Here is a 24,234-nt window from a genome sequence, read left to right on the forward strand (position 1 = left end):
AGGGCAAGCTCAGGAAGGTTAGTTTGCCTTCAGGAAGAATGTGGTTGAAAATAGATTACAACTCCCCGGCTAGTTCAGGGAGGGGCAGTAGACCCTCAGGCTACTAGAGAACCTGCATAGAACATCCTTAATAATGTGTCAAAAATGAAATGAATAAAGCTTACCAAATTTAAGTTAAAAAAATTGGGATCCTGGTGACGATCTAAGGCTGTGGACATGCATCAGACCCCAACCACCACAGAAAATCCAGAGCCTTTTAAAACCTGAAGACCTGGTCCTTTCCCCACCACTGGAGGCCCTCTTGTGATAGTGGTGAAGTGATCTGTCATCAGTCATGATTCTGTGATGATATCCTCTGTTTTCTTCCATGTATAAAAAGCCCATGGTGCAGTCAGTGGATCTCATTGGCATCTGCACTGTGTGCTGGCTGTTGATTTTCCTTCTTGAATGATTGCCTTTGTCTTGCTTAAGGCAAAAGAAAAGGGTCTGTCTAGGCCAAGCAGTCCTGCTGATGTAATAGGTTAAGCATTGGTCTGCTAAAGTCAGCAGTTCAAAACTTACAGCTGTTTCTGCTCTCATAAACAGTTAGTCTGTGGTCTGGGGGACTGGCCCCAACCCCAGCTATATCAACCCCCGCCCCAAAATAATACACCGCTACAGAGGACAGCACTGATGATACAGCCCAGAGAGAGGGGTGGGTCTGCCCAGACCGCACAGGAGCAAACTAAGAGGGAAAGAGAGGAAGAGAGAGTGGACCACATCGTAGTCCACCAAATCCCGAGGATAACATTCTGGTTGAGAGCAGCCAATGAACAGAGAGGACTGTAGGGTTGGCCTCACCGTGAGACACGGCATCCCCTCACTGACCCATAGTGCTACTGGGGATACACTGCGGGAATTGTGCCAGGTCTGACCTCGAATGTCCCCACCCCCACCTCCCTGCACTGGGGCGGAAAATGAAGGGAGCGCAACAGAGCAGCAATGGGAGCAAAGCAATGAAGTCCCTGAGGAATCCCGAAAATAGACTTCGGAATCCAGGGGGCAGGGCTTGGCACCTCATCAAACTCAATCAGAAAACATTCATAAGGGTCAGCAGACAGACCTGGAACTATTTATAGGCTTTTTCCCCCCTCCTTCCTGCCCCCCCCCATGTCTGTCTATATATGATAAGCAGGATAAACAACACTAAGGAGAAAACAATGGGACTAATGGTTCTGGAGGGTACAGGGGAGAGGGGGAGGTGGGGAAAAGAAGGAGGTGTCAACAAATGTAAGGAGAAGGGAACAAGTGATCTAAAATCAATGGTGTGGAGGCTATAGAATGCCCGGTGGGGGTTGATCAAGTGCAAATGTAGCCAAGAGAAATTACTGAGCTCCAAATCAAGGTCAAACATGATAGCGGGACAGGAGGCAAGTAAACAGAAATAGAGAAAAGAACTAGGAAGCAAAAGACATTTATAGAGGTATAAATATTGGCACATATATATGCAAATATATTTTTATATAATGATAGTGATATAGGTCTATGTACATATATTTATAGGTTAAGTACTAAGGTAGCAGACAGACATTGGGCCTCTATTCAAGTCCTCCCTCAGCACAAGAATACTTTGTTCTAATAACATGGCATTGTCTGATGCTCACCTTCCCAACAAGATTTCTGGAGACAAAATGAGTGCTTAAATAAATGAAGAAAGCTGATGGTGCCCAACTATTAAAAGATTTAGCATCTGGGGTCTTAAAGGCTTAAAGTTAATCAAGTGACCATCTATCAGGAAAGCAACAAAGCCCACATGGAAGAAGCACACTAGCCTGTGTGATCATGAAGTGTTAACAGGATCAGGTAGCAGGCATCAGAAGACCCAAGATAAACAACCATACTAATGAGATGGAGGGGAGCTGTAGTGGAGATCCAAAGCCCATCTCTAGACAATTGGACACCCCCTCACAGAAGGGTCATAAGGAACAGATGAGCCAGTCAGGGTGCAGTATAGCACCGATGATACAACAATCCTCTAGTTCTTTAATGCTTCTTCCCCCCACTCTCATGACCCCAGTTCTACCTTACAAACCTGGCTAGAACAGAGCATGTACCCTGGTACAGATAAGAGCACTCGACACACACAATCCAGGACAGATGACCCCCTCGGGAACAGTCATATGATATCCAGGAATATGGATATCCTGAGGGGATGGGGGAAGGTGAGGGGAGAAAGGGAGAACCCCTAGCTCCCCCGCTCCTCCGAGGGGGACAAACAACAGAAACATGGGTGAAGGGAGACAGTGGATGGTGTAAGATATGAAAACAATAATAATTTGTAATTTATCAAGGGTTCATAAGTGTGGGAGGGGGAGAGAGGAAGGGGAAAAGGAGGAGCTGATACCAAGGGCTCAAGTAGAAAGAAAATGTTTTGAAAGTGATGAAGGCAACATATGTACAAATGTGCTTGATGCAATTGATGTACGGATTGTTACAAGAGTGGTAAGAGCCCTCGATAAAAAATTTTTTGAAAGTTAACTCTTTGAAACTCAGAGGGGCAGCTATACCCAGTCCTCCAGGGTTGCTGTGAGCCAGGATCGACTCAACGACAGTGAGTTTTTTGGATAGAACATGTTTGAGTCTGGGGTGTTTCTTCCTATTTCAAAAAGCTCACTGCCCTTGAGTCGGTCCCAACTCAGAATAGGGCAGGACTGCCCTTGTGGGTTTCTGAGATTAGCTCTTTGTGGGAGTAGAGAGCCTCATCGTTTCCCCTCAGAGTGGCTGTGTTTTTGAACTGCTGGCCTTGTGGTTAGCAGCCCAACTCGTGACGACCACACCACCAGGGCGCCTTTTTCTGCCCCTTAGCATTAATAGATTAACATATCCTGATGCTTATCCCATTTCAGATGCAACTGGTGTATCTAAGTAGTGGTGACTGCGTTATTTAGGTCAAAAGAGCCTCCACCTTGATATTCTTAAGCGATAAGGGCACTCGTGTGACTTTTGTGACAAACCAGGCCAGCTTCATGTATTTTCAAAGCATGTGATTACTGGAAGGGACAAGCTCCATTAAAATCCATTTTGTAAATGGCCATGAACCAAAGGGAGTGCTAATCTGATGAAGGGAGGTAACTTAAAAAATTATTTTTAAACCATTTCACTGACATACAATTCACATATCATACAGTTCATTAGTTCAGTCACATTCATAAGAGTAGTGAAACCCTCACCACTATTAATTCCAGGGTATTTCTCCTGCTTTGTACTTGCTGTTGTTAGCTCTTCATTTCCTGCCCACCTCCCCTGCCAGGTCCCTTTGAAACTATTAATCCAGCTGCTGTCTCTCTAGGTTTACCTATCACGAGTTTTGTATGCAGAAAAACATGCAAAATCAAAACAAAACATAAACCGCCCAATGACAGAATGAAACAGATGTCACGTTTGGACCTTACCTACAACTGCAGTGATCTGCCTTCTAATGTTAATCCTATCAAGGCCTTTCCCGTCCCTGGTCCACAGTCAGAGCAGATTCGCCTGAGACCGAATCCTCAGAGGGGACCCTGCGAATGGGTCTGGGGGTTTCATCTCATCCCGGTGTTCAGAATTTAGGTTTTAATACCACTCCATACTCCAGGTTTGGTTTTTCAGTGATCACTTCATGGGGCAAACATTGAGCAAGGCATGTCATACGTACTAATTATTCTTAGATTAAAGATTAAGTGCTAGATCAAACTCCATTCATATATCTGTGGTTTATATATGTCTCTGGCTCACTTAAAAGATATCATTATTATTTTGTTAAAGGACATTATAAATTATCCCAATGGGGCACCTGGTAGCTCTATTAATATTACCATTAATTTAGTATAGATTTCTATGCCAGCCAATAAGACAGAATTTTAGGAAGATGGATTGACAGAACAGCTGCATTCATGGGTTCAAACACAAGAACCATTGTGAGGATGGGACAGGGTCAGATAGTGTTTTGTTCAGTTGTAAGCAGAGTCAGCACTAACTCAATCACAGCTAAGCACAGCAACAACAGCCATGTTTTTGTCAACCAAATGCCTTTCCTGATAGGTCTCAGTAAGAGAAGTTGGAGAAGAGATTGATTGGATTAAATGATGCAGCTGTGACAGTTAATGGGGTTAATTGTGATTGTAAAAACTTGGGATTGATTGGTCAGTTTGACTATCCTGCTGGGTATGAAATGAATCCTGTCAGCAGCAGAAAAGAGGATGCTTATGAGTATCCAGAAAGAATAAGGAGTGGGAATGGGACACACTCCACAAGAGGGGAATGTGTCAGTGACCCAAGGTTCCTGAGCATTGAACCTGCCTGTTCCAGGGACAGAAAATCGTACCATTGGAAAAATGGCAGAAGAGTAACAGAACCCAGAGTCAGAGCACAAGACAGAGTGGTGGCGTTTCCAGCCCTTGGAGCTAATAAAGGTGAGTGCCTTTTGGAAGGAGGCTTGCTTTCGGAGTGGGGTGCCTCCATGCACTTAACTGGGGTGCTAGGTTTGCTGACTCACTGAGCCAGAGATGAGTGGCTCTGGGCTGAAGCTAATGGTGGAGTAGTTTGCCTTCTGGACCTTTATGGGCAGTGTTAAAAGAGCTCTGTAACATTGCTCAAGCAGAGCAGAGGCCAAGGGACCTTGTAGCTGAGAGGCCAAGGGACCTTGTGGCTGAGAGGCCAAGTGTCACAGAAAAGTCACAGATGAGAGAGGTGTGCCTGTGGCACAGCTAAGAAGAGACTGTCCTTTCCAGAACTGTGTTCTGAGCATTTCTGATCCTGAATCACAACCTGTTAACTTCCCTAATAAACCTTGTGATTGAGAGCATTGTCTGTGAGTTCTTTGTGACCACTGCATTATGTGACCACTGAATTAGCAAACCTAGCGGAGAAGTAGAGAAAGCTGTGGGAGGCATAGTTAGTGTCCAGATGGGCAAGGAAGGCTGGAGACATGCCTGATCCCAGTTTCATAGGAATTGCTCTTGACCTCGGGTTGAGTCATTGTCCCCATTTTGAACCCAGAGAAGGTCCGGTGCTGCCAACACATCACTGCCACTGAGTTGACTCTGACTCATAACAACCCTGTGGGCCAGGGTAGACCTGCCCCTGTGAGTTTCCAAGATTGTAGTTCTTTACAGGAGTCGAAAGGTCCTTCTTCCTCCTGAGAAACACCTGGTGGTTTTGAACCACTGATCTTGTTATTAGCAGGGCTAAAACGCCACCAGGGCTCCTTGAAAACGATTCTAAGCTCTTTTATTTTAAATCTCAAAATAGCTTATGGCTATCGGCCATATTATTAGCAGCCAGGTCAGAATAGCCTGTTACCAATTGATCTCAGTAAGAGAAGGGCAAAGTTCAATCACTCACGTTGAGAAGTCAATAGTAGATCTTTTGGCCTCCTTGTCCCTTTGTACACTGCATTATAGCTAGCTGACTTTTGAGTCATTTCGTTTTTTCTCGAATGAGCATGCTGGCCCTGTAGGCATATAGAACAATTGCTCCAAGTAAACCTTACGTTTCCATTTCTTTGCATTTGGGTTATTTTTAACAAGGCTTGTTGACAAAGCCTTTTCTATGGAGCAGAGTGAATCTAGGCATTGGAAATTCTCTTCAGAGACTCAGGCTTGATCCCCAGACAGTGTACCTCCTGTGCAGCCACCACCCCTCTGTCAGAGGAGGTTTGCATCTACTGTTCTTGGGGTGCCAGTTAAAATCGACTGAAATCCATTCTGCAGGGCAGCCAATGAAACCCTATGGACCACACTGATCTGATCCACAACCCCTCATGGGAATGGTGCAGAAATGGACATCGGTTCCTTCTGCTGACCCCCAGGGGGGGAGGTCACCTCAAGTCAGAGCTGACTCCCCAGTAGCTAGCCACAGTGGCATGTAAAAACTGAGTGACTGACAGCTGCTGACTGATAACCAAAAAGTTCATCTCCGGCAGAATAATAAAACAAGTATGTGGAAGATGGAGTCAAAGATGTATGTTAAGGCTAACAGAGGGAGGTCATCCATCTCTTAACTGGAATATGAGGGTGACTCATCTAATTCATGCATACACCAAGTACTTTGAGCAATTAAAAATTATTCATGATAAACTCAATATTAAAATTTTTATTGTAAAAATACAGATGACACATTTGCCAACACAACCATTTTCTCATTTAGTGTACAAGTTAGTGACCAAATGACATCGTCATGTTGTACAGCTGTCACCAGGGTAGGTTGCCAAACTTTCCATGACCATAAACATAATACACATTTTGTATAGTTAAGGCAAGTCTGCGCAGCAAAGGACAGTTCATTCCATTCCCAAATACGTGACTATCTTAACCCAGCTCCTAAGAAGTGTTCTCATTGCTTAGCATCATTTGTCATGATCATAAAATTCACTTACCTAGCTAAAGAATGCTTGACACGGAGAGAAGTAACAATGGTAAGAATCTAAAGTCTCCATGTCATTTCTACAAATGAATTGAGGGCTGTTTGAAATAGATATACTAATTGTGTTTTCCAGTTCTAGAAAATGTTAACTGATTATTAGACGTCAAATCGAGACCTTTTACCCAGAAGTTAAAAGAGAAATGTCAGTCATACAAAATTTCAAGTCTAACCTGGCCAAAGGCAGGAATGCTGGTGTACAGCGGCCAAAGTACACAACTGCTGACCGATATGTTGGCAGTTCAAATCCACCGGCCACCCTGCTAGAGAAAGACGTGGCAGTGCGCTTCAGGGAAGTTTTGTAGTTTGGAAACGCTATGGGGCAATTCTGTTCTGTCCTATAGCCTCACTGTGAGTTAGAATGGACTTGATGGAGAAGGGTTTGGCTTCTTATTATTATTGATGGCAAAAGGTAACTCTAACCAAAGTAAGTAAACAAATGGCAGATTTGGGAAGAAAGCATGGACGTTATAATGATTTGTGTGCTTTTCACACGTTGAGTATGGTCCAGTCACATCACGAGATACTCCACAGCCACCTAAAAGAGTGAGAGCTGCACAGGGGACTTGGGACATCACCCCTGTCGCTTTGTTGCACTGTGGTTGGCTTGTGCGTTCCTTTGATGCTGGAAACTGCTATCAGTATCTCAAATACTCGCAGGATCACCTGTGGAGGACAGGTTCCAGAGGACGCTGGGCTGCTACCCACAGGGTCAGCAGTTTAAACCCCTCATCCACTCGTTGGGAGAAAAACGTGGCTTTGTAGTCCCATAAAGATTTACAGTCTCAGAAAATGACAGGGGCAGTCCTATAGGGTCACTCTGATTCAGAATTGCCTAGATGAGCTTTGATTCCAAAAATTTCCAGTGAATTATTTTCCCTAACCAGTCATAAAAGTGGATTCTGACTAATAAAAACAAAACCTCAAACAGCTTCCGTTGAGTTGATTATGATTCATCGAGCCGCTCTAAGACAGGGTAGAACTGCCCCGTGGGTTTCTGAGAGATAACTCTTTATTGAGAATAGAGACCGTCTTCTTTCTCCCAAGGAGGGCCAACTGGTTTTGAACCACTGACTTTGCAGTTAGCAGGCCAACGTACAACCACCTGTGCCACCAGGGCTCCTCAATTCTGACTGATAGAAATTCCATATGTAGACCTGTAGACTTTCCGATGAGCGATTTTCCAGAGCAGCCAGCAAGGGATTTCTTTTGAGGTTTGTCTGTCACTTTGAGGGCCACTCCTGTCCTTAAGACAGACAGGAGAAGACATGTGCTGGCAAAGAATACTAGATCTGTCTGGGAAGAATGTAGTCAAAATAGAATGCTCCTTCGAGGAGATGGTGGTGAGACTTGCCTCGAATGCTTTGGACATGTTCCAGGAGAGATCAGTCCCCGGAAAGGGTCAGTTTGAAAAGATGGAGGACACAGTCGCTGCACCTGTGGGTTCAAATGTAACAGTTATGAGGATGACACAGGGCCAGGGCCTGTTTGGTAGGTAAGGAGAGCTCTGCGTTGGAACGGATTCCATGTTTTACTTAGAAGTATGTCGTTTAAGTGTTACATATCTGGGTGTTTGCAGGTGTCTCTTAGTTGTGGACTTTTAATTCAGTCAGAGAATATGCTTTATATGATCTTGCTTTTAAAAAAAGTGATGGAAACCTAGTTTGGGCTCAACCCAAACAGCAACAACATCAAACTGAAACAAAAAACCCTCACTGCCATCAACTCAATGCTGACTCACAGCGACCCTCTAGGACAGAGTGAAACTCCCGTGGGTGTCTCAGACTAACTCCCTGCAGGAGTGGAAAGCCTCATCTAACATCATCATCATCATCAACAACAACAACAACTCAGAACAAAAATATCTATCTTTCCAAGTTTGGTAGTGCCTATTCTTCTCTCCTTGAGCATCTCTCATCTCCTAGCTTAAGTAGTTACACACTTGACCTTTGCCCTCTCATTCTCCTTCCCTGAGTATCTTCCTTACTGTCTTCGGTGCTACCTTTCCCTCGGGTGCAATTCTCATCCATCATCTCTTCCCTCTCTATCCGATTCCCAGCGGGTCTCATGATGTGCATGGTGACAGCTGATTCTTCTATCTCCAGTGCCAACTGTCCCTTTGAGTTTCAGACAGGCACCTGGATCCTGCCATCTTCTCAATAACCCCACCAGCCGTGATGGACATCTCCTAACAGAGAAACCTAACACAGCTCCCTACTGCCACCTCTCCCATCTGCTCCTTCATTTGTTAATAGTGGTCTTAGATACCTGGAGCTGCGGTGATAAAAGATACCACAAGTGAGTGGCTTTAAAGGATGGGAATTTTTCTCACAGTTCTGGATGCTGGGAGACGAAATCGGGGTCTAAGCCACGTAGATTCTCCTGTGCGCCTCTCCCAGCTTCTAGTGGCTAGTGGCAATCCTAGACATTCTTTTGCTCCCTATAGGTGCCTCTTTTGCTCTCTATAGGTGCATGTGCCCAAATTGTCCATGGGTCTATTATCTTTATGTGTGCATATGTGTGTGTATGTGCGTGCTTTGCTCTTTTTACAAGGCACCACTCAGAAGAGATTAGGTTTAGGATGCCCGCCCATGGCATGGAGGATAATGCATTAATTTGAACTGTGAGGTGAGTGGTTCGAAACCACCAGCTGCTCTGTGGGACAAAGGGGAGGCTTTTACTCCCATCATGATTCACAGCCTGAGAGACCCACAGGGGCCGTTCTACCCTATCCTGTAGGGTCGCAGTGAGTCAGAATCACAATGAGTTTTGACCTTATTACCTAACAAAAGAAAAACCCAATTTCCAAGCAGGATCCTATTTCTAGGCACGGGTTAGGAGGGCAACACAATTCTTTGGGGCCCCTCTTGACTCCCTGAGACAAGAGCAGCAACCCCTCTCCCAGCCAGAACCTCACCCTCCTTTCCCAGCCCCCTTGCTCCTGGGGCTAATCTCTTATAAAGTCCCCCGATGTCATCTCCCACCCTGATGTGTGCGCTTTTCCTTCCCTCCCTAAGGCCTGCCTTAGGCCAGTCGCTACTTACCCCCAACAAATCACTCCATACTTGCTGGCTTAAAATAGCCAACAATGATCATCTCCTTTTCTGTGATTAGCTTGTTTGGTGATGCCTCAGGAACCCCCTGGAGAGCATAATGAACATGTTGACCAGCACTACAGTCACCTAAGGGTCAGGTGCTCAGATCTGCTTCCAAGTGCACTCACAAGTTACAGGCTTGTGGCAAGTTCCTTACATGGAACTCTCTCGTGCAGGGCTGCCACCCTGGCCGCTGGCTATCGTGGAGTCCTCAATGGAGATCCATGTACTGGGGACAGGACAGGGGGCTGCCTAGGCATGGGTCATGCCCTATCACGCATGCCCTGACTGCCCTTGTTGGAAGGCCCTGGCCCAATCTTGTAAGCTCTTCTATCTAGCAATATCTACATGTCCCAGTTGCAGGGCCATGGTTCCTGCTTCTGTGACTGTCACTGTGATGTCTTCATCAGCCACTGAGCCTGATGTTGTGACACTTCCCTGTTGTTCCCTGCCTTATGTGACTAGTATGCTGAGTCTGAATCCTCAGACGCCATTATGACCCCGGATGCAAATGGCCTCTTTCCTTTACATGACGTGTCTGTATCTCAGACCCTTTTAAATGTACTCCTCAAAATTTTTGGCGACGGGGAGCTCAATAAAGCCCAGCCCGTACTTGAGAGGGGAATTAAGTTGCACCTATGAAAGTGTTTGTATTTGTAACTTCTGAATGACACATAGTCCCAAAGATTAATGGTTTAAAATATCAACCCAAACCCAAATCCACCACCATAGAGTGTTCTGACTCCTAGTGACCCTGTAGGGATAGGAGAACTGCCCCCGTCTAAAATGAACGTTTTATAGGAATACAAAACTTCTTCTTTCTCCCGAGGAACTGTTGGTGGTTTCAAACTGCTGACCTTGACGTTCACAGCCTTGCCTTTTTTCTGAGGAGCGACTAGTGGTTTCACATGAAAAGAAAGGCAGCTGTACCTGGGGCCTTTGCCTCAAAGTCTACCTCAAGGCCGCAATCAGCACGTGGCCCAGCGCTGGGGGAGGGTGTACACCCAGGTAACCAGCAGAGAATCCACTTCTATGCTGCCCAACGTGGCTGGTGGAAGAATACAGTGAGCCCAACAGTTGGATGGACTGAGCGCCTGGCTCCTCCCTAGGTTGAACGGAAGCCCACCTCCACTCCTGGTCACACGGACTTCTCCCTAGGACCCTGCACGACATGGTAGCTGGCTTCCTCTGAGCAAGCAGTAAGTCAGGGGGCACACAAGTTCTCCTTTTACAAGAATCTCAGAAGAGGGTTATGCTATGGCTTTTGCCGTCTTCTTTTCATTGGTAGCTTCCCTCTCAACTCAGGTCATGTTCATGGGGAAGGGACTACACAAGGGTGGGTGTGGGGCCAGCGGGGGGCTGGGGGTGTGTGTCTTAGAGATTGCTACCAGGGTTGAAGAGGAAGGCCCTTAACCAGAGGGACTGACACAGTGGCTCCCAGGCTGGACTCCAACATAAGAACAACCGTGAATGTGGCACAGGACCAGGAGGTTTCCTTCTGTTAATGTGGGATCGCTCTGAATCGGAACCCACCCTGACTACCCCCACAGCCCGTGTTTCCAGGGCAGTTGATGGGTCTCGGGCTTAGGGCCTTCTTTCTCAGTGGCCCGACACGCCCAGTGAGGATTCCCTTTGATGAACTTACTAAAAAATGCAGATTCCTGGGCAGCGAAAGAATTCTCATTTTATAGATTCAGAAATTCTTAAGTTTTAATAACCCCAGAGAAAAATCCAAGCGGCAGGCATAGTGTTCAATGCCCAAGTCGTGCGCCAGTGAGGACAACCCCTCCGTTTCCTTGCGTGCAAAGTGAGGGAAATGCCTGCCTCCAGTAGTGCTTCCACGTTCAAATCATATACTGCCCGTCGAGTGCCTGGCAGCGTCCGACATTAAGGCATGTGCAACTTTAGCAGGAACTGCTCACTCAATAGTTACTTATTTGATTTCAAACCACACTCCCTGCCGTCCAGCCAACTCCAATTTCTACGGGCAGGGTAAAGCTGTCTGTATTTTTTATGGGAGTAAAAAGCATCTTTCGCTAGCAGAGCAGCTGGTGGTCTTGAACTGCTGACCTGGGGATTAGCAGCCCCCCTCACTTGCCACCAGGGCGCCCTTGTTCAATCTATCTCCCAGCCCCGTGTCTCGCTCCCTAGGGAGTAGATGGATCTAGAGGGATTTCAAAGGCAGCTATCTATGCTGTATTCTGGACAATGGGCTACAGTGCAAATGTTTTCTTATTTTTTTCTGAGTTTTAAAAATCATTAAATATTTTTATTGGGGGCTCTTACATCTCTTATCACAATCCATACATTCATCCATTGTGTCAAGCACATTTGCACATATGCTGCCATCATTTTCAAATCTTTCTCTTCCCACTTGATCCTCTAATATCAGCTCCCCATTTCTTTCCCCTCCCTACCCGGCCCACCCTCCCTCATGAACCCTTGCTAAGTTAGACATTATGTTCATATCTTACATCGTCCTCCATCGCCCCTAACCCACTTTTCCACTGTTTGTCCTCCTGAGAGAGGGTTATAGGCTGATCTTTGTGATCGATTCCCCCTTCCTCCCCTTAATCCTCCTGGTATCTCTACTCTCATTGTTGCCCCTGGGAGGAGAGGGTGTTTATCTACCCTGGATTCCCTGTGTTGCGGGCTCTTATCTGTAGCAGTAGCACAAACATTTTCATTGTGATTTTTTTCCGGAGGAGGACATTAGGCCAAATAAGTCTGTGAAACGTTGCCCTTGCCTATTTCAAGTTACTGATCTCATTGTCACCGGGCACCTGGACGGCACCGCTGTAAGTTTCTGTGCCTTTGCCCATGTCTAACGAGCAACTGGGTTCACCTTTTAAAACCTGTCCAGCTGTAATCCCGTGACACTGAATCCTCCTTGCCTTTCTCCTCACGATCTGAATGAAAATAGTACGTACAGACATCAATTATATATCTAATACAAGACCACGTTCCAAACCGGGCCTTCTCCATGTCATGTCAGGATCATATGACGATGGCTTCCAATAGTTGTGCAAATGCTTGCAAGTTAGGTGTGGCAGGTCAGTTTCTAAAGATGGCCACTGCGTTTCCCAGCCCACGTGCTCCTCTGCAGTCTGGCCCCTTAGGAGCGAGAGGCTCAACTAGGATATGGCAGAGGAGAAGCCGAGTTCTGGGAGAGTCAGGTTGGCACCATCTGCTTCGTGCCTCCTGATACACTTCCCCTGGGGACGCCCAATCTCAGAAACCAGACCCATTCTGTGAGCGTCCCACTCACCGTCAATAAGCCTGCCATGAGTGGTGTCCACCTCACTTTCTGACCAGTTTGGCGTTTTCAGATGGCTGTTGGCCTAGCCAGTGACCTGCAAGCACGAAAACCACCCAGCAGAGCCTAGTCAAACCACAGGACTTTGGGAAATACTAAGAAGCTGTTTGAAGCCCTTAAGTTTTGGGGTGATGTGTTAAGCAGCAATAAGCATTAGCAGCTAGGTTTGTCAGTTATCTACTCTTACAAGAATGCTGCGTAATAATACCAAAACTATACGGCTTTCAATAAGCACTTATGATTGCTCGTGAGGTTACAGGTCACCGGGAGGTTCTGCTGATCTGGACTATGCTTGACTGATCTCCGTTTAGCTCACTTGAGCATCTGTGAGCTGGCAAGGTGGCCGAGGGCAGCTACTCCGGCATTGCCTCACACACCCGGCTGCTGGTTCACTAGGGCCCCAGACGGAGCCGAGCCTCTCATCCTCCAAGCTGGGCTGTTTCTTTGTGTCATGGTAGATGGGCAGCATCCCCCAGGACCCAAGGGAAGCATTCAAAACCTCTTTAAAGTCTACACAGAATTGGCCTACTATTATTTTCTCTGCGTGCTACTGAGTCTATTGGCCATAACAAGCCATGAGGCCAGCCAGTCCAGAGTTAACTCAAAACTCACTGCCACTGAGTCAATTCTGACTCCAGGAGAGCAGATGAGAACTGCCTCTGTGTGATTCCAAGATTGTAACACTTTACAGGGGCAGAGAGCCTCATCTTTTTCTCTTGGGTTCCAGTCCAAATTTAAAGGGTATGCAAATAAAATCAAACTCTTGGCTGGAGCCGCTGTGAAGTCACACCATGAAAATGCAGAGGGGTGAAAAAGTAGGGTACAATGTAAAAAGTCTATAAAGAATAAGTATTAAACTTTTATTGTTTTATTGACAGTTTTAGAAAGTAAGAAACATTTCTCAAATGGCGGTTACTGAACGGTGTTGGGCATTGTCCTTTTCCTATCCAAACTCATTAATGGCAGCTATCTTAAAGCCTCCCCAAAACGTCCTGGGAAGAGTCTGAGCCTCTCTCAATTATCCACAGTAGTGTTGAATTATTCATCATCACAAAGTTCCCATAAAGACAAAAATTCAATCAGTTCTTTATTCAGTTCTTATTGCTCTACCTTTCCCCAGTCCATTGATACACATTTGAAGAAGCACATGCTGATTTCCCCCCCTAAACGGTAACTTTCACCTCAGGGATTCAAGACAGTTTAGCAGGAAGGCTCCAAGCACCACCAGAGTTAACAGTGAATGAAAAATGTAAATGAATTCCTGTTTCCAGAGTGAGCCAAGCACAGAACAGAATAAGGGAACCAGAATATCCCAAGGTCAACAACTGGACATTTGTGAAGTTTGCTTAAAAAAAAAAAAAAAAGCTTTTGTATAGATATGCATGGATTAAAAACACATACAAAATGAACAAAAATGTTTTCTTAAGTATTTCTTAGAAACAATCATATCTTTTAAAATTGATACATTTTTCTGGGTTCAACAATTATAAGAAGTGGAATAGATCTTTGTACTTACACTCAAGATACATACATTTATGAGCTTAACACTGGAATATTGGTTGTTGTTCTTGACAGGCTTTCTTTTTCAAAGTTTTCCTAGGAGAAAAGATCTTTAAAAGAAAGTCTCTCCAGACTACCCATTATTTTTTTTTAACATTTACTTTGGAATAAGTCAGTGTTACAACAGCTTGATTTTGAAACATGTTGATTTGATGCTGGCGTGTTAATGTTCTTTTTAAGATCTTGCTTTGGAAAAGAAAGTGTGTAGAAAAGCGATTCGGCCCTGGCAGGACCAGGTGTGCGATCCACCCGTACAGTCCACTGAGTCAACTCACAGAGTGTCTGTCTGTGTTCAGAGAGACTAAAATGGAAAGGGACGGGCAGTAGAGAGGTTAGCTTTTTAAAATTCTTTTTGTTTAAACTTAATATGTATTTTATTGTGGTACATATACACACATATTTATACATGAACACGGCGTGGGACTTGCCGTTTCAGTACCTTTCCATGCACAACCTGGGACATCAGTTTGCAGCACGGGGGGAGAGGTTAGCTTTGGCTGGTGTATTCATTCCAGGGCACAGGGGAGATATCCTCCTCCTGAAGCCTGAACTAGACACCTCTGGGAAGGGATGCGCACCCTACTGTCACAGGCACTGACAGCGGCCACTCTCCTGGGAGAGGAACTATGCTTACCTCCTTGACAGCCACAGTCTGAACTGCAAGGACAAGATTACAGGCCAGAACTCAATGTGAGCTACCCTGCTACCAGTCGCAACACAAGGAGTTCGCAGTGCTTCTCCAGGGGGTGTTGCTGGCACGGTCAAGGGCGATTTTGGGTTGTGGTTGGGTTAGGCTGGGTCGTGGGAGAGGATCCCAGACCCTGCAGAACATTTCAGTCCCTTTAGGTTACCTACTGAAGGCCTTCAAGGGGAGGGCGACAACCAAAACACCTTCCCAGCTGAGATCCACTCAGTGATATGACGGGAGATGATCTCTCACCTCCATGACTTCCACCGAGAGTTACTGCTTCCAGACCTTCAGGGACAATGACTGAAGGGGAACGTTTTGTGGAAAAGAACATCATAATCAAACATTGTATCAGAAAGGTAAACTGATTTCTTTAGACGGTTGGGAAACGGAAAGGCTTCCATGCACAGAGTCCAGCATTGTTTTTTTATCCCCAAGTGCACACATACAGGAGAATGACTCTTGATGGTCCCGCGGCAGGTCTGACCCATTTAACTTTGGCATAAAGACACGTGCACCTACTCCGCGAGGAGAAGGAACCGAACAAAGCATGCAGACGCGTCTTGGGGTGCGTCCTCTCATACCGGGGCTCCAGGGAATGGCTGCTGTCTTTGCTCCAAAACTTGCTGACTTAAGAGCTGCTGCTGTTTCTGTAGGAACTGCACGACTTCTGGACTCCGCAGTAATGACTTCAGAAAGGAAAACAGAGCACATCAGTTCTTTGTCGCTATCGTCATTCTTTTTTTAATCTCATAAATCTTTTTATTGGGGCTCATACAACTCTTTATCGCAATCCATACATACATCAATTGAGTAAAGCACCCTTATACATTCGTTGTCTTTGTCATTCTCAAAATTCACCTTCCACTTGGGTTCCTGGAATCAGCTTGTTTTCCTCCTCCTCCTCCCTCCCCGCTGCCCCCTGAATCCTTAATAGTTTATAAATTATTACTTTATCTTATCTTACACTGCCTGGCACCTCCCTTCACCCACCTTCCCATTGCCCATCCCCCAGAGGCGGTTACACATAGATCTCCGAGATCGGTTCTCCCTTTCTACACCCCCTTCCCTCCTGGTGTCGCCACTCTCACTGCTGGTCCTCAGGGGTTCATCCGTCCTAGATTCCCTGTTTCCAGATCCCTACTGCAATGCTGTGCATCCTCTGGTCTAATCAGGTTTGCAAGGTAGAATTGGGATCATGATAATTGGGAGGGGAGGAAGCGTTCAAGAACTAGAGGAAGGTTTTAAGTTTCATTGTTGCTACACTGAACCCTGAGTGACTCATCTCCTCCCCACTTCCCCTCTGCAAGGGATGTCCAGCTGTCTACAGATGGGCATTGGGTCCCCATCATGCACTCCACCTCATTCATGGTGATGTGATTCCCCCCCCCCCCCCCCCGCCGCCTTTGTTGTTTGAGACCTGGTCCCCTCAGCCCTTCACGATCACACATATTGGTGTGCTGCTTCCATGTGGGCTTTGTTGCTTCTGGGCTAGATGGCCGCTTGTTTACTTTCAAGCCTTTAAATCCCCGGACACTATATCTCTCAATAGCCGGGCACCATCAGCCTTCTTCACCACACTTCCTTATGCACACCTTCGTCTTCAGCATTTATGTGAAGAAGGTGCTCACACAATGATGTTGTTTGTTCCTTAGTGTCTGCTACCTGGTCCGTTCAACACCTTGTATTCGCTTAGGCTGTGTGCGTTTTCTCTGTGGGCTTTGTTGCTGTTGAGCTAGATGGCCACTTGTTTGCCTTCAAGCCTTTAAGACCCCAGACGCTGTATCTTTTTGATAGCCGGGCACCATCAGCTTTCTTCACCACGTTTGCTTATACACACGTCTGTCTTCAGGGATCATGTCGGGAAGATGGGTATCATGGAATGACCATTTAGCTGGGCAAGGTGCTATTGTATTGAGGAAGTGTGCGTGAGGAGGTTCAATGTCCACCTGCTACCCTACTACTAAACCTATAAATATATGTACACAGGTCCATTTCCCCCATATTCATAAATATATTTACATATGTACATGTTTGTATTTAGGCTTCTATGTATACCCTTTGCTTCCTACTCCTTTCCTCTATTTCCCTATGCTTTCCTCCCATCCCACTACCATGTTCAGCCTTCATTCTGGTTTCAGTAATTCCTATCACCATTCTTATGTGACGAGATTGTATCTGGGCTATGGAATGATGCTGATGCGTCCCTAGCTATACCGAAGACACACATGCTTCCCAAACGAACACAGGCCTGGAGTACATTCACTTCTGCAGCTGGTACGTTACAAGAATGCTGCAAACTAATAATACAGAATAAAACTAGATGCCGGACACCAAAATACTAAAGCCTAGAGATAACAGGTAGGAGCCCCGGTGGTACAGTGGTTCTGCTTTGGTGAGCCTCATGGTCAGCAGTTCAAAATCACCAGCAGCTCCGTGGACTGGGCTTTCTACTCTCATAAAGGGTTACAGGGTCAGAAATCCACGGGGTTGCTATGAGTTAGTATTAACTTGATGGCAATGAGAAAGTTAACAAGTAGAGTTTGATGATTTGAGTGACTTTCTGCAAAACAGAAAACACTTCAAATAATATGCCAACATATACTTTCTTTGAAACATGTGAGAGCAATCAGCCATGTACATCACTGGCCCAGGATTATAGGAACACATGCACATACGCACACACACACACACACACACAGAGAAATAAAACGCAGCTCTATGTGAAAAGAGCAGTTCAATATCAGTATAAAAATACATTTAAGACTAACACAAATCTGACTTGGAAGAAGTATAATCAGAATGCTCCTTAACTTAAAAGCAAGGATGGTGAGACTTTGTCTCATGTATTTGGACATGCTTCAGGAGAGACCAATCCTTGGGGAGAAAGACATACTGTTTGGTAAAGTCGAGGAGCAGCAAAAAAGAAGGCGGCCCTCCAGGAGATGGGCTGACACAGTGGCTGCTTCAACGGGCTCAAAGATTTGACAATTGTGAAAATGGTGTAGGACCAGGTAGTGTTTTGTTATGTTGTACACAGGGTTGCTAGGAGTCAGAACCCACTTAACGTACTGGCACCTAACAACAACAACACCGAAACTTGTTTCTCCCACTGATCTAGAGTCTTCCTGAATAAAACTGAGAATGTGTGTGTGTGTGCATATATCATATGAAGGGGCTTCAAAAAGTTCATGGAAAAATTGCAATCTCCCTCTCTTTTATTTTATTAAATACTTTTATTGGGGGCTCTTACAAATCTCATCACAATCCATATGTTTATCCTTTATGTCAAGCACATTTGCTACCATCATTTTCAAAGCATTCTCTTCCCACCTGAGCCCGTGATATAAACTCCCCATTTCTTCCCCCTTCCTCCTCCACCACCCCTCTCTCCCAAACCCTTGGTAAATTTCCAATCTCTTTTAATTCAATTTTTCCACAAACGTTTCGGAGCCCCTTATATAGAAATAGATATGGAAATATATGTAATAGCATATTACTACATTTTTAGAAACTAATGCAACTGTCTAAAATAACAGGCATTTTTGCCCACCTGTCAGTTTTACAGTTGTAGTTGCTAATCTGCTTTCTGAAAGTGCTGGCACACACAAAATGACACTGGCAAAATGATAGTGCCCATTTCGATGATCCCCCCCACCAGGGTCCTTTATCAACTAATCTTCACTTACTGTCATTTTATTGTGCGATTGCTGCAAATACGGAATTTCCCCATATCAATGAAATATAGGATTTCTCCTTGTATTTCCCCTATAGCTATGTTTTGCAATGTTTGGAAGTCAACAATATATATTTAATAAAATAAATATATATTTAATAAAATAAATATATATTTAATATAATAAAACATCAACCATATTATACAATTATTTATATTTGTTGCAAATCCAAATCCTTTTCCTATTCTATTTTGCATTTTTATTTGTGCCACCAATTTTGACATGTACTATTCATTTTATGTAATCAAATTTATAGTCTCTCCATTGTGATTCTGCCTATTTAAGTCAGAACATTCTCTTTTCATATTTTGGGGACATATAAAGATATATTAAAATATTTAAAATATTCTACCTTGTTCTTTTATTAAAAAACCAAAATTTTAATTTATTAAGAATTTATTATGATGTATGACATAATGCTTTTTTTCTTACCTCAAATTATTTTCAGTCATTTATTAAATAACTCTAGTATGTATTGAATAATCTTTTCCTGATTGAGCTCTGATGGCTATCAAAATTATACTGATCCTTATTAAATTTGTCCAATTAACAGAAAATGCGGAGGAAGTACATGGCTATTTTAAAGAGCAATTGAAAACAAAGCTTTCAATTAATGGCACTGAATAACCCCAGGAATTATTCAACCAATCTCAAATTCAGTACAAGTACAGTGTCTTAAAATACCATCTTGCTCAGGTGGTCAAAGGGTAGCCAATAAAATCAATATTACAAGTGGCTGTTCCTATAAACCTGAGCGATTATGAGGCTCCAGTAGGCAGTAAGCACCGAGGTACCACTCAATTCCGATGCCCAGTTCAACAAGTTCTGAAGTCTCAAAGATCTAACCTGTTCCCTGTACAACTTTACGCATACTTACCAGTCTTTTTTGATTTAATACTTGTTCTAAAAGAGTAGGCCTTGCAGGACGATCCCCCAGAGATCCCGTTCTTTGTTTAACAATGGAGAGTATGCTGTCAGCGCTTTCCTAGGGTAATGACAACAACACAGTGGGTGAACAGCTATCATGATGTAGCAATCCGCAATGATAAGCATTTCAATGCTGTAATGACTAGGTCTGTGCTCCTCTTCCTCCTCCTCCCGGTCCTTATGGGACTTCGGGAAAGCCAGGGCGAGGTCAGATGTTGGCAGTTTGCTCTCCTCCCTCTTCTTTGGTAGAGGCACAAGTGTAGGGCTTTCAAGACAGCTCTCTCCAGTCTTAATGAAAGAAGGTAATAATAGTGTGGCAGAGGCTAGGAGAGAGGTGAGCAGAGTTACCTGTCGGGTATTTTCAATTTTACAAATATATCAAGTGGAAATTGAACACCTTCTTCATAAAAAGCTATCCAGTCAAAAGAAAAAAAAATCCATCTGGTAGTATAGTGGTTATTCAGCAGTTCGAAACCACCAGCTGCTCTACTGGTGAAAGACGAGGCTTTCTACTCCCATACAGTCAGTCTTAGAAACCCACAGGGGCATTTCTACTCTGCTCTACAGGGTCTGAGACAAATCAACGTGACGGCAGTGAATTAGGTTTTTTGTACCTGTACCATATGAACTCAGTTGTTACACCCATCTTGCAAATATGTCAACACTTTGACAATGTTTTTGCCCAATTAACAGGAAATAAGGGGGAAGTAAATGATGGTTTAAACGAGCAATTTCAAAGGCAATGTTTTCAAACTGTAAAGTCATAAAGAGAAAATGACAAACTGACTATTAAGAGGTGAAAGAACTAGAAATCATTAGTATAAATAATCTCCAGCTGTTAATACAGACAAGATAGGTAAGTCTTAAAATTAGACAATTACCCCAAGAAATCATTACCCAAGCAGTATCAGCAACACTTCCAAATACGGACCCAAAATTATCTGAGAGAATCTTGTATTTGTATAATTTCCCTTATAAACCACTTAATTAAAATACGTTACTTCCATAAAACCATAATAATGAGCAAACATTCTGACTAAAATATACTATAGAAGAGTTTACTCACCCTCTCTTCTCCATTTCATGGGAGAAAGACGAGGCTTTCTACTCCCATCAATAGTTATTGCCTCAGGAACCCAGCCCGACAGTTCTACTCCGTCCTGTAGTGGTCAGTATGAGTCAGAATCTGCTCAGTGGCAGTGAGTTATCAGAATTCCAGAAAAACAGGATAGGATGGCGGGAAAGAATGAAACTCTAGGAATCAAGAGTGTGTGTTCGAAAACTTGCCAGCTGGTTGTAAGACCTCACCTTAGATCTGTGTCTTGATTTCTACAATGTAAAATACAATACCTGTGCGTCTGCAGAAGAACAGTGAGACTCCACTTACACCTGAGCACATAGGCATTTAGTGATTCAGCACGAGTGGCTAGCCAACCTTTCTGGCGTACACAGTTGTGTTTCCTTTTGGAGTATCTTGTCCTTTGAGGACCTCTGACCTACTATAGTACTACCTAAGAGGGGTTCATGGAAAAACAGGATTAAGGACAATAGGATGCTTTTCATAAACTGGTCAAAAGACCAAACTCACTGCCATCCAGTGGATTCTGACTCTTGGCGCCCCTGTAGTTCTACCTATCCTGAATTGTTTCGGGTTTACTGGCGCAGACAGCCTCGTCTTTCACCCACAGAGCAGCCGGTGGGTTTGAACCCGTGACCTTGTGGTTAGCGGGGCTGTTTGTCGTCGTGGTTGGGGAGGGTGGGGGGGTTTGCAGGGGAATTCGGGTTTCTTCCTGCACTCCCCATGCCCCGCGGCCCACGCAAAGGCCCCCCCACCCCCCATACCTCCAGCTTCACGTTTCCCGCGCTGGCGCTGGCGGTGGTCCCGCCGCAGTTCAAGGCCTGGTCGCTTTTCTTCTTCTTGTACTTGTCTTTGTACATCTTGTTGCGGTGCTTCTTGCACATCCACGGCTTGCGCTGCTTGGCCACCTGGGTGGTGGTCTCGCGGCAGCCCTCGTAGGTGCACGTCTTGCTCGCGCCGCCCCCGCCGCCGCCCCGCCGCCGGGCCCCGCCCCCGCTGCTGCCCTCGCCGCCCGACTGCGGGTCCTCGTCCTCCAGGTCCTCCAAACTGGCCGCGCTCTCGCCGCCGCCCGGCGGGTCCGAAGTGTCCAGCAGGTCGGCCTCGGCCTCGGCCTCGTCGTCGCCCGCCTCCTCCTCGCCGTCGCCCGCCAGGTCACACAGGTACTGGACGGAGTGGCCCGCCGCCGGCCGCAGGACGGCCCCGGCCGCGCGCTCCTCCTGCCCGCCGCAGGGATGCATCACCAGCAGGGTCAGCGGCGCCGCCGAAGCCGGAGCGCAGGCCGGAGCGGGGCCGGGAGCCGCGGGAGCGCCGGGGCAGGCGCTGCCGGGCGCCCCCCGCCCGGGGCCCTCGGCCACCCCCTGCACCTCCGTGCTGCTGGCCCTCGCCCGGGGTTCCACGGCCCCGGCCGCGTCCGCGTCCGCGTCCGCGTCGCCCGGGCTTAACGGCCTCTGGCATCAATTGAGAGGAAGAGGCGCCGCGCCGTGAGCGCGTCCCCACTGCGCCTGCGCAGCTCCAAGGACGCCCCGCCTTCTGGTGGCTGTGGGCGGGGCGTCCATCCGGAGGCGGGGCTGAGCGGAGCCTCCGCGGGACGACTGCGCATGCGAACCTGCGGCGTGGGGGCTGTGAAGGTGCGCCCACCGCGTCCTGGGATAGACTGCGGAGCCCCATCCCGTGGAGTGCTTTGCCAACTCCTAAACCCGAACTAAACTCACGGCCATCAGCTCTTAGCCGACTCAAAGCGAACCGCCCCAGGCGGTGAGTCTGTCCAGGCAGACAGCCTCCTCTTTCTCCCTCAGAGCGGCCGGTGAGTTGTAAACGCGGTCGTTGGGTTAGTCGTCAACACAACTCACTGCCGTCCAGCCAGTTCTCGCTCATAGCGATCCTGTAGAACAAAATAGGCCTGTCCCGTGGGTTTCAGAGACTGCCAGTCATTTCGGGAGTGGAAATCCTTAAATATCCCCTGCTGAGTGGCCAATGGGTTTGAACTGTTGACCTTGAGGTTAGCAGCCCAATTCTTAACACACTAACCAAAGAAAAACAAAAAGCAAAACACTGCAATTGAGTCGATGCCATCTCACGGCGACCCTATTAAACCTTGGCCAAACTCGTAGCTATCAACTCTGTGCTGACTCATAGCAACCCAATATGGTGGAGTAGAATTGCTCCTGTAGGATTCCCCGAATGCAACTCTTAACAGGAGTCAAAAGCCCTGTCTTTCTCCTATGGAGTGGCTGGTGTTCTCGAACTGCGGACCTGCAGTTTAGCAGCCAAATTCTTAACGCACTACCAAAAGCTAAACCAAACTCACTGTAATTGAGTCGATTCTGCCTCACAGTGACCCTGTAAAACTTACCAAACTCACTGCCATCGAGACCATGGTGACTCACAGTGACCCAATAGGACAGAGTAGTACTGCCCTTGTGAGTTTTGTTTCAGAGACTGAAACTCCCAACAGGAGTAGAAAGTCCAATCCTTCCCTCATGGAGGGGCTGGTGGTTTCAAACTGCTGACCTTGCTGGTAGCAGCCCAACTCATAACCAGTAGGCAACTAGTGATCCCTAACATCTGCCCCCAAACCCATTGCCATTCGGTTGCTGAACTGTTAAGGACAGATAAGCGCACCATGGGTTTTCTAAAGCTATAAGTCCCTGTTGAAATGGACTGCCACATCTTTTCCCCACATCCCCACTCTCCACCCCCCTTGCTGCTGCTTTGTTCAAAAGCAACTTGAGAGAGTGAGGGTGACATAGAGAGGGATTTTGTTGAATTATTATGTTTGGGACTATTCTTTAAAAAACACAAACAAACCTCCTTGCCATTGGAATTCATTGAATTTTTTCAGACTCTTGGTGACCCCATATATTACAAAGTAGAATTCCCCCAAAGGGTTTTCTTGGCTGTAATTTTATTGAAAGGACCCCTGGTGGTGCCGTGATTAAGTGCTAGGGTGCTAGGAAAAGGACTAACAAGATCAGAGGTTGGATCCCACCAGCTGGTGTGGCCGGCAACCGGCTCCTGTCAAGATCACAGCCTTAGAAACCCTATGGCGTAGCTATACTCAATCATATAGGGTCCTATGAGTTGTAATCCACACATGTCAATCCCAAATATTTTGCAGTTCTATTTGTTTAATCTTTATGGCACTGGGTTTTCAAGTCTTTCTTCTGTCATGCCTCTGGGTGAGTTTGAACCGACAACTTTTAGTTTCATAGTTAAGCACAAACTGCTTGGGTCACTTAGAAACTTCTATGTAGAACTAGCTGCCCTAACTTAGGACTTCATAAGCAATGTATTTGTCACTGGCCAGTAAGATTGTGCATACACATGTTTTTTTAGAAGAACTGATGCACTTGAGTGAATAGTTCTAGTGAACATTGACAATACTATGAACTGCC

General features: G+C 45.9%; 1 protein-coding gene and 1 long non-coding RNA gene across 3 annotated transcripts in view; one reads left to right on the forward strand and one right to left on the reverse strand.

Annotated features, from left to right (window-relative positions):
* Positions 1 to 13,695: 13,695 nt before the first annotated feature.
* On the reverse strand, positions 13,696 to 22,328 carry RFXAP (regulatory factor X associated protein). The gene is made up of 3 exons (XM_075562946.1): positions 21,604 to 22,328; positions 19,712 to 19,819; positions 13,696 to 15,786 (listed from the first exon to the last, which is right to left on the reverse strand). The coding sequence occupies exons 1-3, from the start codon at positions 22,075 to 22,077 to the stop codon at positions 15,676 to 15,678; spliced, it is 693 nt and encodes a 230-aa protein (XP_075419061.1). The 5' UTR covers positions 22,078 to 22,328; the 3' UTR covers positions 13,696 to 15,675.
* The window catches only part of LOC142461223 (uncharacterized), a 33,894-nt gene continuing 31,270 nt past the window's right edge, over positions 21,611 to 24,234 (forward strand). Inside the window, exon 1 of one of the 2 annotated variants that reach the window (XR_012786860.1) lies at positions 21,611 to 22,643. This is a non-coding gene — a long non-coding RNA (uncharacterized LOC142461223). The remainder of the gene's footprint in view (positions 22,644 to 24,234) is intronic. The other variant, XR_012786859.1, reaches the window with a different exon arrangement.

This window comes from Tenrec ecaudatus, chromosome 11, assembly GCF_050624435.1.
Source record: "Tenrec ecaudatus isolate mTenEca1 chromosome 11, mTenEca1.hap1, whole genome shotgun sequence".
NCBI classification, from domain to species: Eukaryota; Metazoa; Chordata; class Mammalia; order Afrosoricida; family Tenrecidae; genus Tenrec; species Tenrec ecaudatus.

What these genes read in the sequence shown, in the direction of transcription:
- RFXAP (XM_075562946.1), bottom strand. Translation starts at nt 22,077, where the DNA reads ATGCATCCCTGCGGCGGGCAGGAGGAGCGCGCGGCCGGGGCCGTCCTG. An exon ending in CGGGAAACGTGAAGCTGGAG is followed by an intron (nt 19,820 to 21,603) that starts GTATGGGGGGTG and finishes TCATTACCCTAG; the next exon opens with GAAAGCGCTGACAGCATACT. An exon ending in TATTAAATCAAAAAAGACTG is followed by an intron (nt 15,787 to 19,711) that starts GTAAGTATGCGT and finishes TCCTTTCTGAAG; the next exon opens with TCATTACTGCGGAGTCCAGA.